Below are 14,481 nucleotides of genomic sequence, written 5' to 3'. Positions count from 1 at the left end.
CGGGATACAAATTAAAAACTGCTGTTTTAAAGATCATACTAAAAAAAAAAAAAAAAAAAAAAGGACGGGAATCGGGATCCAAGAAACAAAGAATGCCCTCTCTTAGACTCACTTCATTTGTTATACCTACCACAAAAAGTGTATTCATTAATTTTTTTTTTTTTTTTCTTGGGATTGTACATGTAAGATGTGGAAAATAAGTATGAAATTGAATAGAAACGTTAACGTAAACCGTAAAAGTGCCGTAAAAAAAGGTTTCCACGCACACATCCTCCTCCTTCGCGGAGGAAAACAAATGTCTCTGTACACTGGACTATTTCTGTTACTTCAATATTCACAACAAGTAGGCTGTGTCTCGAAACCGAGCGGGCTGCACACTTAGCATTTAAAATGCATCGATAATATTCATAAATGTCGTCTTTGTAGGCAGTTCACTAGGCTTTAAGACACAACCTTAAATATACTCGCTTCACTTGTCTGTTTTTGTTGCAGGAAGCATATATATTGATTTTTAAGGGTCTCTTTCTTTCTTTACTTTCACATCCCCAGCTAAAATGGTCGCTATCTCGCCTTGCATGAAAGCCCAAGGCACGTTTGATCCTACCAGGGGACATTTCTCTCCGCTGGGGCAGTACACCTCTCCTGTGGCCCCCTGCGCTTTAATGCTTTCCCGGGAACACGGGAAGCAGAATTTGTGGTTAGGAACTGACGGGCACTGGACGAAGTGTGTGTCTTCTAAACGTTCGTGGCAGATAGTACAACACAAGGGTCCGTTATTGGCCATGGGTGAGTCTGGAATGTTCTGAGGGTGCACCTGATCCATGCCCTGATGTGAACCTGATTGGGAAGGCGTCCCGGCCAGACTGATCTCCCCGTTTCGGGAGGCCAAACGCCGCTGTCCGGACACCGAGGCGGGGGAGACCGGGCTGCTACTGTTGTGTCGGGTGGATGTGGTGGAGTGCACAGAGTTGCTGTCCTTTGGCGAGTGTGCGTTACCCAAAGTGTCTGCGACCGACATGAGCGCAGCCATGGGGGACTGTCCATTTTGTGGGGCCGACTCGGGTGGGGTGGCTCGGCTGGAGTGCACCGACCCCAGGGGTGGTGGTCCGCCGTGAGAGGCTGCGAACGAGCCGGATGCCATGGTCAGTTTGAGCGCCTCGCTTTGACTCGCCATCCACTGCTGTCTCTGCTGCTCCCCGTCGGCCGAGTCCGGTTCGGGGGAGGCTTTGCGTTTGCGCACGCCCGTCCTGAGCGCGCTGCCCGACGCCACGGCGCGGGGCATGTTGACCAGTGCCGAGGGCAGCAGAGGGCAGCTGGCATCGATGTACGGCTGGGGCAGCATTTCACCTCCGAGCCCCTCCTTAAAGAAACGCACAGACTCCGGCAGCAAATCGCCCAGGAGCCTCCAGTCACCAGAGCCGTGCTTTTTCTCATATTCCAGGTATTTAAAGCCAGAGGAAAGCCCTCTGCCAAAGTCTTTCATGCAGTCCTGATACATCTGTTTAGCCACACCGGACGCACTGGAAAACACATTACCAGATCCACTGGGGTACTCAATGAAGATTTTCAGTTCATAGTCCATGCCGGGCTTGGAAATGGCATCAAAAGCAAACACCCTACCTAGAAGGGAATGATCTTTCTTGAACCTCACATCAAACGGAGTGCAATTGGAAAGTGTGATCAGTGTGTCCCTCACTATCTTAGGTTTGTTTGCCCAATCCTCTGACCTGTTTCTCAAACTTTCACCAAGTTCAGACAGAGCCTCTGCGTTACGCTGTTTCTCTTTCAGATCTCTCTCTTGGTCCGTGCTGGACACAGAACCGGGTCTTTTACCTTGCTCGGAGAGCGCGAGCGCGGGTCCGATGCTGGTCGTGGCTGGAGGGGCTCGTCCAGACAGACTGTGCTGCGCTATACTCGCTGCTGACGGTGGGCCGTTCAGGAGGGTCTGCGGGAGGAGGTTCGGCGGCACGCTCATCTGCCCCGACACAGCCACCAGCCCGTGGTTCCGACGCGAGTTAGGGCTCTGTCGGTTGAGTTCGGGGGGTCCGTCGTCTGATTTGGGGAAGCCGTTCGGTCCACCGATCCCGTTCGGTAGCCTGTGCGCGCCTATGCTGGAATAATCAAAGCGCGATCTCTCCGTTCCGAGCGCGTATCGGTCCAAGCCGGACTGCTGCTGCTGCTGTTGTTGTTGTTGCTGCTGCTGCTGCTGTTTGGACGAGCCGTCCACATGATTCATCTGCACCGACTCCTTGGATGACATTGCCGCTTGCGCTTTCACCGCAGACGGCGGCGCGGGACCCGGGGATCTCCCTTCCTGGAAGCCATGAGCCCGCTTCAGATGGCGCGCGGTCTCGATAACAAACTCGATCCGATCCGCGCCTTCGTAGTTCACGCAGCCCCTGCACACGGGCTCCGTAAAATCCCAAATCATCGCCCACGGCATGCGCGGCAGGTCGCACAGATAACACGACTGTCTCCTCGACGAGGAGACCTGCGCCGAAGACATGTTGAGCTGCTCCTCTCGGATCCGTTATACGGTTACTAGGAGGCGAATGCGCCTCTTCTGCTTCTCGGAATGCCACCTGGCTGGGCCAGTGACGTAAGCACCACGTTCCGCAGTTCCTTTTTCTGTTACAAATGACAAGCCACTTGTTGCCATGCGAGTGCGCATGCGCTAACCACTCCCTAACAAATCTTCTGAATGGACCGAGAAACGCGCACCGCCACCATTATGGCAAGCCGTTTAAACATTTATGCTCAAAACATACTATTGTCTATTTTTAAGTTACTAGCACCTTTTAAATGATCGTTAAGAAAATCCAATGGTAAATAGTAGCAATTCAGTACTTGTTCATTATATACTAGTATTTATTTCATTCTAGTCACTCTAGTCTCAATAGTGGCAAGTAACTATCAAAATGTTACTGGTAACAAATTGCAACGTTAGTGTTTATTAGTATATATTTTTTTCTGATAAAGGAGTACTATTAAGTCTAGAATATGTCTCTAGGAAATAATCACTAGAAACTAATGAACAGTTACTATAGTAATTCTGGAATAGACACCAGCATGCATACTAGCCTGTAGTGAATAGTTAATATCAGAACAACAGTGAAAATTTTCAGTACAAATAGAATAGTTATCCCAATAATTATCCCAACAGTCATCACTATTGGGATAATCACTAGTACCAAAAATATAAATTCTAGTTTCTAATGAATACATGTGATAAATGATTATAAAATGGTAATTTAATCGATACACATCACCATTAGAATAAACATTACAATCTAATGAAAAGTTACAAGTGAAAATTAAATGGACACTGGATCACATACAAAAAAAGTACTAATAACAAAAACAGAGGAAAACTTTTTATTTAATACTAATAAAATATAAAATAATGTTTATGCTGCTTGCCATCCCTCATTGGCCAGCTTGCTTTCAGAATACAAGATCCAGAGTTGTGGGTGGAAAATCTGAGGTATTCATGTTTCTTCCAGAGTGTCTGTTCTTAGTGCTTCTAAAAGTCCGTAAGCTTGCTATTCTGTGGTTCTATTAATAATGCAAGATCATGTTGTAAAAATGCTTACACCAGCAATATTGCATGTGTGATTTACAATAATAATAAGCATACTGTGGCCATACACACAAGATATTTTTGGGCATTTAAAATAATATATGCTTCATGGTGTACAGCCTTCTTTAAACATAAACAATGTTATGTCTACTGTAGATATTCTGACATCTTTAAGTGATTTCATAAATATGATTATTGATATTTCTGTGGTTTTGCATGGTAATATCGGTCAGCCTCTGGGTGTTTGTTTACCTTAAATGAGGAAGTTTGGCAGCCCCGCCTCTAAAGCCCCTTTCCCATAGTCTATTCTTTGCTTAACAACACACCGTAGACGATGTGTTAAAAAAAAAAAAAACGGTGCCCTGTTATACAACAAGACGAGGGGGTGGAAAAACCGAAAGAAGAAAAAAAAGCAAGGGAGGTCTGGAGGAGAGGAGAAATGCCATTTATTGCAATCCTTGCATTCTACTGGCACGGAAAGAAGCTGTGCTTTATCCAAGCAAAAAACAAAAACATAACTACCAAGTAAGGCAGGAGCCAAATCTGAGGATGTGATTTTCTCCCTCTGCTGAAAATTATATATACAGTACATCAAGCATCGCAGGGCCTGAATTTGGATGTCAAAGGGATAAAATAACCACTACAGCTATGGCAAGCAGAATGTCTTCCAGCTTGCAAAGCCGGAGACAATTTGTACAGTATTTGTGCTTTGTGCTTGCGACTCGGATGGTGTAAATGAGCCTGATGTCTTTCGCTTGTGCCCCAAATTAACAACACAAAGAAACGAGTGTTTGTGCAAATTATCTTGAGTGAGTCACTTGACTTCAAAATGAAATCAGGCTTTACCTCGCAAACACTCAAACGCCCTTGCGCGACACAAGGCCATATGTAGAACTCAAATATTTATATTTTGGAGAAAAACACTTGAATTATATTGCACAAAAATATTTAACTGGGATTTTACGGGCAGAAAAAAAATGCAAAAATGTAAATTCTGCCTGTAAAGGATATTTCACCCTCCTTTCTTTTTCACTGAGGGATGTTTCGCTGTCCCTGTAGTCTTCTCATGAATACAGATCACCCTGAGGCTTGGCACTCACTCTCTCACTCACACACACACACACACACACACACACACTGTGCAGAACATCCACCCACCCACCTATTCTCTCTCACACACACGCACACAGAGCCACATGCATGTGCGGACACACACATACTCTGCATGGAAAGTTTTCCACGTTCAGCTTTCCACCAGCTTATCGCAGGGGTTAACTCTCAGCTTCCGCTAAGTGGCTGGCGGGCTGCCAGAGTGAGGGATTCTGGGAAAAGGCAAGTCTTGCCAAGTACAAACTGCCAACATTAAGCAGGCCTGACAGCCTCTCTCCTCCTCCAAACCTGGCAGCTATTCAAAGTGCTCTTTCATTTGAGACGCTGGCGGGCGGCCAGATGCATGCAGATTTACTTTACCTATTCTCAGATGGAGCCGATAGAGACCGCCTCACAGTTGCCATGGGAACCAGAGGCTGCTCGGAGACTTCCCAGAGCTGCTCGTGTGTGCACATCTTGTGTTGAGCACTCTGTAACCTGCAGATGTATGACTTTCTCTCTCTCTCTCTCTCCCTCACTTGTATTTTATTTATTTTTTTAGAAGAGACCTTACTGTTACACAGAAGTACTGACTTAAAACGAGAAAGAAAAATGCAGCTGCTGATCTGCTAAAAAAAGTGGTGGTAGTGAAAGCAAATTTACTCTTTTAAAACGTTCTGTCACAAAACCAACACAAACTGTATCGCAAAGCTTCCGGAAGAACATACAAGAGGCTTTCGATCACAAAACAGTATAAATAGCACACTAGGTATAGCCACATTTATTAAAAACGACACATTTGATAATGTTATGTTAATAAACACTCCTCTAACAAAAAAATATTAAATAATTAACATATTGATGTTAGTAAGAGACAGACATATCTACCATATAATTAGCCAATATTTTTGGCTATATGTATAGTTCAATTTTTTTATTTTTTTATTTTGAATAAATATACACATTTTTATTTGATTTATTTGATCAAAATACAGTAAAAACAATATTGCAAAATATTATTACAATTTAAATTATTTCTATTTTAATGTTTAAAAGACCTTTTGTAACATTTTAAAAGTCTTTACTGTCACTTTTGATCAATTTAAAGCATCCTTGCTACAAAAAAGGTATTCATTTATTTAAAACAAAATCAAATTAAATGTATTGATCCTATTGATTAACTAATTAATTTACTATTGTATTGACAAAAAACAAAATCCAAAAAACATGGCATTGCCATCGTAAACGTCTAAAAAGCCATGATACTTTAAGGTACAGTTTGTTAGCATCAGCTGCAAACCGTCTTCTGTTGGTCCCATGATGTTATATAAACTCTAATTCAAGTGTCTTGCTCCTCATGACAAATCCTCTTCAAGGAGGCCAAAATAAATCTGCAGAAAGTGTTTGGAACGGGATCCAAAAACATGTTCCCATTGAGAACCTCCCTTGCTACATCAGAGGCCAAGAACAAAGACTTTCAACGTTGACCACTAACATCAACGCACTGCTTCTTGTACTGTCATTTTGACAAGTTGCGGTAAGCCTCTTGTGGCGAGAGACACTCGAGAAAAACACGTGTGCGCTTCGTCTGTTTTTAAGTGACACTTGCTTATGGAACATTAGGAAGGCGTATTTAAATGAAAAAGACAAGACGGCCAAACTGAGCGCTGTAAATAAAACAAAAGCATTCCTTTGGCTTGGGAAAAGAAGTGGTTATGTAGGTCCACTACTATGGTTACACACTGTGTACGCAGAAACACGAAAGGCCGAGGGTTGTGTGCCTTCCTGCTCTGAAAACAAGATCTATTATTACCTGGACCGCTCTGGTTGGCCGTTGTCAGCTGTTGCCATGGCGAACCTCTTTACCCCGACAGGCTGCACAACGCATCTCTCAGGAGACCTCTGGTTATTAGGGCTCTGGTCCTGAAGTCTGCCATTTCCTGCAAAGAGAGAAGATATCGCAAGGATCAGCCTGGCCACCAGACACCTGCCGCAGTCAGCAGTCCGGTTCATCACTGCCAGAACACACACTGCTGCGGGCCCACGACTCTAACAAGGCCCCGTGTGTTTCGGCTAGTCATCAATTCTGCAGAAATACAGTGCTCTGTGCCAATAGCCCGCGCCATAAATACGTGATGCACGCCAGCCGTTTCTGAACACAAGCGAACGGTTATTCTTTCGCTATTCTTACAGTTTGTCAGCCTGTGACTGTAAATGGAAAAAGTCAAATTGAGAGCACGGAGGGGGAAACCTCATACGGCGCAGATGTAAAATATCCTGGTGCTTTTTCCTGAGCCCTATTAGGAGGCCAGAGAGTGGAATGCTCTCCCTGCGGCACTGCGGAATGCAGACGAAAGGAAACAAAGCTATATAAATACGCGGGACAAGGATTTCTCAATCCTCCAAAAACAACAGTAGAGCTCCTGACGGTAATCATTTCCTTAAGGTCAAAAAGGCAGCGTAAGGAGGGCCTCCTCCAACTGGAACAACAGCAGCGCTGCCATGCGCGCCTCCAGCGGGCCCCTGTGTCTGGCTAACAGGGAACATGAGGCTTCTTGAATACGGTTAAACGAGCAGCTAAAGTCTCATGACTCAACGGCAAACAAAGCCTCCTGTATCGCAGACTCTCTGCACCGTGCTTCCTGTGAGAGAACAAGCAGACGTGCAAAAGCAATCATCGTTGTTAATGTCTGCAAAAAGAGCCGTGCTGTAAAATGTCTGGTAATTTAACACATTTGAGAAACACCTCAAATGAAACTATAATATTACTGCAATTACGATAACTGTTGTTTTAAAATGTACTTTAGTCCCGGTATGGCAAAGCTGGACTTTCAGCATCATTAAACATCCAGACTTTAGTGATCTTTCAGGGAATCATTCTAAAATGCTGATTTGCTGCTCAAAAAACATCTCATTCATTTCAATAATATCATAAATGCTAATAACAACAGACCATTTGTGAGCAGACGTCACATTTATGTTATATAAAGCTGCGAACGCATTGTGGTGGCAGAAAAACAGTAGAGGAAAATGGGCAAAATCCACAGAAAAAGAGAAAATTGTCTTGTTGTGGCTTTGGATGTCAGAATCTGAATGGAAAAAAAGATGGTCTTTATATTTATAGAGTTCTGCTGATGAAGCCTGAAATCTGCGATGATTAGTCTACTATTCAAGCATAGATTTGATGTAAAAAAAAATAGATCTACATAATATTCCCATGTGCTGTTCATAGGGGCATAATAGCTTTACGGTTACAGCATGAAATAATATCTAAACCTATAACGTTTTATATAGGTAACAACATAACATAAAATTTTTAGGCTCATCTCACAATTCTGACTTTTTTTCTTGCAATTGCGAGTTGATATCACAATTCTGAGGGCGGGAAGTCAGAATTGGGGCTTATAAACCCGCAATTCTGAGGGGAAAAAGACACAATATTGTGTTTATATCGTGCAATTCTGAAAGGAAAACATTAGAATTGTGAGATATACACTCGGAAATATGAGGAAAAAAGTCAAAATTGTTAGAGATAAACTTACAATTATCCACCAAAGAATCCTGTAAGTATGGTAATTTCTTTATTTTAAGTTTTATTGGTGAATAAAAGCATTCATTTGAAACCAAACTCTTTTGTAACATAAATCTGACACTGTGTGAGTGTGTGCGTGTGTTTTAGAAACCTGTCTGAAATATAATGTATGTGGCCATAAAAACTGTTTAAAAACAAATTAGAAAATGAATTAGAAAAATAGTTTTTGATGGACTCTCCAGCATGTACATATTGAAATGCCTGAACGAAGGACACATAAATGTAATACAAATTTTGTCATTGCACCCAAGTGGACAAATTTCAATGAACATATATTGTCACATGAAAAGCAAATCAATAACTTCATTAACCAGACTGTATCAGTCATCAATTGTCTGGTTCATATTTTTTTCCAAATTGCATTCTGGGATTGTTTACTGTGACAGCTGGAAACAACAGCTCCTGATAGGTCTAAACGAAGTTGCCAACGTTACCGCACAGATTCCGATCCCATTTCCCAGCTGCCGCGTGACGTCAAACCCACACACATCCACAGCTGCAAAACATCAGCTGTAGAGTTTGAGACCCGTGGCTGCACGGAGATCCATTCTGCTGCTTTTATAATTACACCAAACACAGAGCAGTAAACAATAGTCAGCATTTAACATGGAGCTGGCACCTCACCAAGGGCCGGATTCTCATAATAGTGCTGCCAGACACACAATGCCAGACTGCAGCCCGTCGAGAGCACAGCTCTTACACCTAAAAAACCCCATGCAGGTTAAACTCTGCACAAACACTACAGGGAAATGCCGTTAAAAGGCAAGGGTGTGCCGGTTGTCTAATGCATTAAGTGCATTATGGGGTACAAAGAACCTTAATGCATTTGAAGGCCTGGCTAGCGTGTCTGTGCTCTATTAAGTTGTGACGCACGGCATGTGACCCACCCCCCAGCGCACATCAACACTGATGGAGGTCTCGGCAGGTAAGGGCACTGGCTAATAATAAAGTCTGCCATTTATACCGGAAAGGGCATCCCTGCGGGGGGGGCGGGGGGACAGACAGACTCTCCCTGGTATCTCCCGGGTGACATGGAAGCAGTGACAAGAAGCTTTCCAGCTTTCAGAATGTACAATGAACACGTTAGGATCACAATGTAGGTCATGGTGTTAATAAAACATGCTAGTATACAGTATTTGAAGATATTTTTCCTGCTTGCTTAGCCTAAACTGTATTATCTACACATATGAGACCATGGACCAAAAAAACAGTCATAAGGGTACATTTTTTGAAATTGACATTATACATCATCTGAAAGCTGATGAATATTTGGCCGAGATACAACTATTTGAAAATCTGGAATCTGAGGGTGCAAAAAAGTCTAAATATTGAGAAAATCGCCTTTAAAGTTGTCCAAATGAAGACCTTAGCAATGCATTTTACTACTAATGATAAAAATATATATATATTTATGGTAGGAAATTGATAAAATATCTTCATGGAACATGATCGTTACTTAATATCCTTATTATTTTTGGCATAAAAGAAAAATTGATCATTTTGACCCATTCAATGTATTGTTGGCTATTGCCACAAATATACCTGTGCGACTTATGACTGGTTTTGTGGTCCAGGGTCACATATACTGTCCAAATTGGGATTTCAGCATGAATGCACTAAATTGATCAAAAGTGAAGTATTCTTTAAATAAAAGATTTATATTTCAAATAAATGCTGTTCGTTTGAACTTTCTATTCATCAAAGTATCCTGAAAATGTCATGGTTTACACAACAATATTAACATCAATATTAACTGTTTTTTTATAATAATGTTTCTTGAGCAATTATGCTGAAAATTCAGCTTTGCCATCACAGGTATATATTTAAATATAAAACAGAAATTTTAAATAGTAATAACAGTATTTTTCAGAAAACCTTCCTTTCATAAACATAAAAAAAATCTCACTGACCTGAAACTTTTGAACAGTATACATATGCATACATAAAGCTTAATAATTGCACAATATAGAAAAGATGATGCCATCTCCTTACGATAAGGTAACCGCATATTTTGACATAGTATTTGTCAAGTACGAGCTAAAATTCCTACCCATAAATCTTTGATGAGGTAAGACCACATGAATTGCTGTTGAGGGCATCTGCAATATTCATACCCCTTAATGTAAAATCTGCAGGCTTCTCCACCAACATGATTTGACTCTTGTTTCACCTATTTGATTTTACTACCATCACTACCAGTTTGGACACATCTGACTGACCTAAAGGCTAAATGGATAAAGAATGAATGACTCCAGTGTCAATAGTAAACGATTGTAAACATTTTTCTACTTCTTGTATAATTATAATACACGCAGAGCGACTCCAAGGGATATTTGAGCTTTTAAAAACTCATCGCTCACACCACAGGACCATTTAAGTAAACAGCAAAATTGCTAAAAGATGATTAACAATGGAAAATGATCATACTGAAAAATATTTTGGCTGACATTTTGAATAATACATTTTGAATGGTTTTAACTGGTTAAGCATCTTGATTATTGGAAACTTTAATATAAAATCTACCTGCATCATATTGGTCATAAAAAATATCACCTAAAACACACACTTTCTTTCATAAACTCGCAACCTAAAAAGTTGAAAAAATCCACCAAAAAACAGTAACAGCTGCCAAATTTACCTTACGACCGAAGCATGTATGAGCATGTATGTACCAGTTCTAATACACCTCTCCTAATTTCCTGGAGCATTACTCATAAACAGGTGAACATAAAATTGTCCTCTACACAACACAAATCTTCATGCTCCAGATTTCCCCTCTCCGCATGTATTTAATGCCGCTTTGATGATGTACACGAGAAACAAAAGGATGTTTGGCTAAAAATAGCCTGTTTCAATAGAGAGTGAGAGAGAGTGGTCTGACAGCCGAAGAGATGGAGCAACGCTGCCACTGAAATAGCCGGGTTGCCATGGCGACCAGATTGATGCTCACAAGTGACAAAATGGAGTCAGTAGCAACAGACATCTTACTGCAGAATTTTCCCACTGTCTCGACGCGCACGACCCAAAGCCTTTGAGTTTACTGATTTTAGAATATCCCTTAATTTGACATCGAATTCCGTGGAGCACTCAATCTGGAGGAGTGCATTGTGTACGTATGTAGGTCGAATGTGCGAAAACACACAGAACTAATGCTTTGGATGAGAATTTTCGCACTCCAGGAAAAACACACACACCGACAAACTGCAAGCCATAATTAACTCTCTGTTCTCCCACACACATCCATCAACGTGAGCCTAAGAATAAGCTCCGGCGTCTGGGAAAGCAATCCTGCGTTCATGTGGGAGACACCGAGGGGGGCTGCAACAGCCGGCGGATTAGATTCAGGTGGGAAAATTCTCCCAGGTTTCACACTGATGGGCGTGTGTCAGCGACTCCATCTCTGAGCGCACCGCTCACACATAATCACCAGCAAATTGGAGATGTGAAAGAGAAAATCAGGAAAGTGATAAGCAAGTTCACCTTCAAAGTGTTTCGGCCTATAGTAACGGTTAGACAACATCGAGTAGGGTAATTCAGATCTACAGCGGCCTGTTTAATGACACGCACTACTTGAAGACACTAAAGCAGCTGTGTTACCAGGTCAGCCTGTGCTAACATGCCCGAAGCTTTCCAATAACAAGCCTCGGCTCTCTACGACAGGAGCAAAACAGCGTGACTGAGGCGAACAGCTTGAACTGTTCATATTTACACAGCTGTTCAACGGTGACACCTCTTTCAACAACTGCTTTTTGCCTTAAATTGGTTTTTAGAGCAAAAGCAAGTCTTCAACCCAATCCGGAGGAGTGACAGATTGGTTGAGTGATGGTGTCTAAAGGGGAAAAGCATGCCCGGGGATAAGCGACTGGTTTCGGAGTTTCAGGTTTCAGGTTCTAGGCTGAGCTGATCATTGTTGCCTCTTAAACAGGAAACTAAAAGCAGGCGGTTTCTTGGCGGAGGCAAAGCACAATGGATTCCAAAGCCTGTAGCCATGGATGCAGTGATATTAGTGATAAGATATGAGACTTAACCACAGAAAATTTGCCGCAAAATATGCGCAGAAGTAATTCATTAAAATGCTGTGTCTTCTTGTCAAAACATAGTCCGTGCTTATTAAGAAAAAAAGACTTTGCATGTAAATCACTTAATACAAAGGACTAATAACAGCAACAAAAAAGCAATAAATAAATTGCACAGTATGTTTCATTTGTCTATATTTAGATATACTGACTCAAAAATCAAAAAGCATGCATCTAATTCCAGAATGACATCAGCCAAGAAAGCGTTTAGATTCAACCACACAGAATGTCATGGGAGATATTTTCACGCTGTTATGGATTATCTAAACTAACACCTACATAACAATAATGTAAAAGAAGTGGAAATCTGTTTCTGTTTTATAGTGTCTGTCTGTTAGTGCTGCAAACATAAAAATTCAGTAGTGACGCTACTGCCATCAAGTGGTTTTAACTTGAATCTCATCCATAATACCACTCTAAGACTTATTTATAAGAAAATAAATAAATAAACACCCACAAAATCTGATATTTGCCATTAACATTGCTTTCTGCCAATAAACAAACACAGAAAATGATGCATGAGAGAAACCAACCCTGTTTTTTGAGAGAGGATCTTTGAGGTTTGATGGTGCTTGTTGATGATGTCCAGTGGGTGGGTTTAGGAATGACCTTCCGTGGTGCGGGGGTGTCCAGGGGGCTTCTATGTCCACCTGCTTGTTTCTCTCTGTGCACATCCTTTGAGACTGCAGGAGAAATGAACCAATGTAGAAACAATAATATCAGCACCCTTTGTTTGAGTAATTCTACTTGTATACAAACATACAGTGGCCCTAAAAAGTATATTAAGCCGCCATTAATGTGTATTAATGTATTTGCAATGTATAACACAACAAATTATTTTATTTTAAAGAAACAAAACAAAAAATTGTGGAAAATGTTTGTTGTGTTTCAAAATATGAAACAATGCACTATTCGAAATGAAGACAAAAAGTCTTGGACGCTTTCTTCTTGTCAAACATCTTAAGACACCTGCGAGAACTGATGACATGTGACTTAAAGAGGCCATATTATGCCATTTTACGAAGTCTACTTTTGAGGTCTACTAGAATAGGTTATGCTTGAATGTTCAAAAAACCTTATTTAATTTTTTATTTTTTACATATTTGACATTGCGGCATCACCTCTCTCTCTCTTCCCAGTCTGTCTGTAAGGCTCTGTTTAGTTCCTGTCCCTATGAAGCCTCTCTTTGCAAAAAGCTTAATGTTCTCTGATTGGTCGGCTGGAGCAATGTGTTGTGATTGATCAATCGCTTCAAGTGTGTTTGGGAAATATCACCATAGCGGTCTCACCATAACCAGGGGCGTAAATTTCATCTAACAGTTGGGGGGGACAATAAACATGAAATTTCTCAAGAGCAAATTTTGAAGGGGACACAAATAATACAGCCAAAATCGTACTTATAAGGATATGTGTACCAAAAAAAAAAGAAAGTACTTTCGTACTTTGCCGTTTTGGTGCACTGAAAAATGATGTAGGCCTAATGTCCATTTTTCTTTTCTCTTTCATTTTATCTGACCAACAACACAAATTGATAGTTGTTTAAATACGATTAAAGTTCACCACACAGTCATATTATAATTATTAAATTATCTTGCGTCCTCCACATAGTATTTTATACGATGATATTCAGATCTTTAGATATTCAACTGCAGCAAGCTAGCCCATATTTTCATATTGAGCAAAACCCAACACAGACCTGGCGGAGCGGCCGTGCGCATATAGGCTACTTTAGGTTTAGAATGAGCGCCAATTCGGGGGGGGTTGCTTGCATTTTGGGTTCATTAGCCTATTATTCGCAGGAAAACAATACAATGACACACTCACTTAAATAGGCGCTTTTACACTTCGCTTTGAAACCAAATCTTCCGCGATCATCTTGTCTGTCAGCTGTTTGCCCGTTCGGCTCGTGCTGTATTGAGCAGACGCGTCTGTTCTCTAACTGAACCAAATTATTTTATTTCTATAAAAATGAAGGCGACGGTGGCCCGGGGCAGTGGCGCGGTGGGCAAGTGGTGTTAACAGTGTTTTGCCTAATCTGTATTAAAGAGAAAATAATCACTTCATCTGATGTTTAAAGTGAATAAAATAGCCTTGACAGCTTACTGGAGTTTCACAACTGCTGTCTGAAGAGCTTTGTTCTCTCC

General features: G+C 41.4%; 2 protein-coding genes across 2 annotated transcripts in view; both read right to left on the bottom strand.

Moving 5' to 3' along the window:
* irf2bpl (interferon regulatory factor 2 binding protein-like) overlaps window positions 1-3,971 on the bottom strand; it is a 4,171-nt gene extending 200 nt beyond the window's left edge. The window contains exon 1 of the mRNA XM_079832276.1: window positions 1-3,971. This exon is cut by the window's left edge and continues 200 nt beyond it. Coding sequence (XP_079688402.1) covers window positions 512-2,506 — 1,995 coding nt within the window. The 5' untranslated portion in view covers window positions 2,507-3,971 and the 3' untranslated portion in view covers window positions 1-511.
* kiaa0586 (KIAA0586 ortholog) overlaps window positions 1-14,481 on the bottom strand; it is a 155,979-nt gene that overhangs the window by 137,385 nt on the left and 4,113 nt on the right. The window contains exons 8-9 of the mRNA XM_079832271.1: window positions 12,871-13,020; window positions 6,483-6,609 (exon numbers count right to left, since the gene is read on the bottom strand). Coding sequence (XP_079688397.1) covers window positions 6,483-6,609; window positions 12,871-13,020 — 277 coding nt within the window. The remainder of the gene's footprint in view (window positions 1-6,482; window positions 6,610-12,870; window positions 13,021-14,481) is intronic.

The sequence above is a fragment of the Gobio gobio genome, assembly GCF_949357685.1.
Source record: "Gobio gobio genome assembly, chromosome: 13".
NCBI classification, from domain to species: Eukaryota; Metazoa; Chordata; class Actinopteri; order Cypriniformes; family Gobionidae; genus Gobio; species Gobio gobio.
Note: the sequence above shows the minus strand (reverse complement) of the source record. Positions and strands in the feature narration are given on the sequence as shown.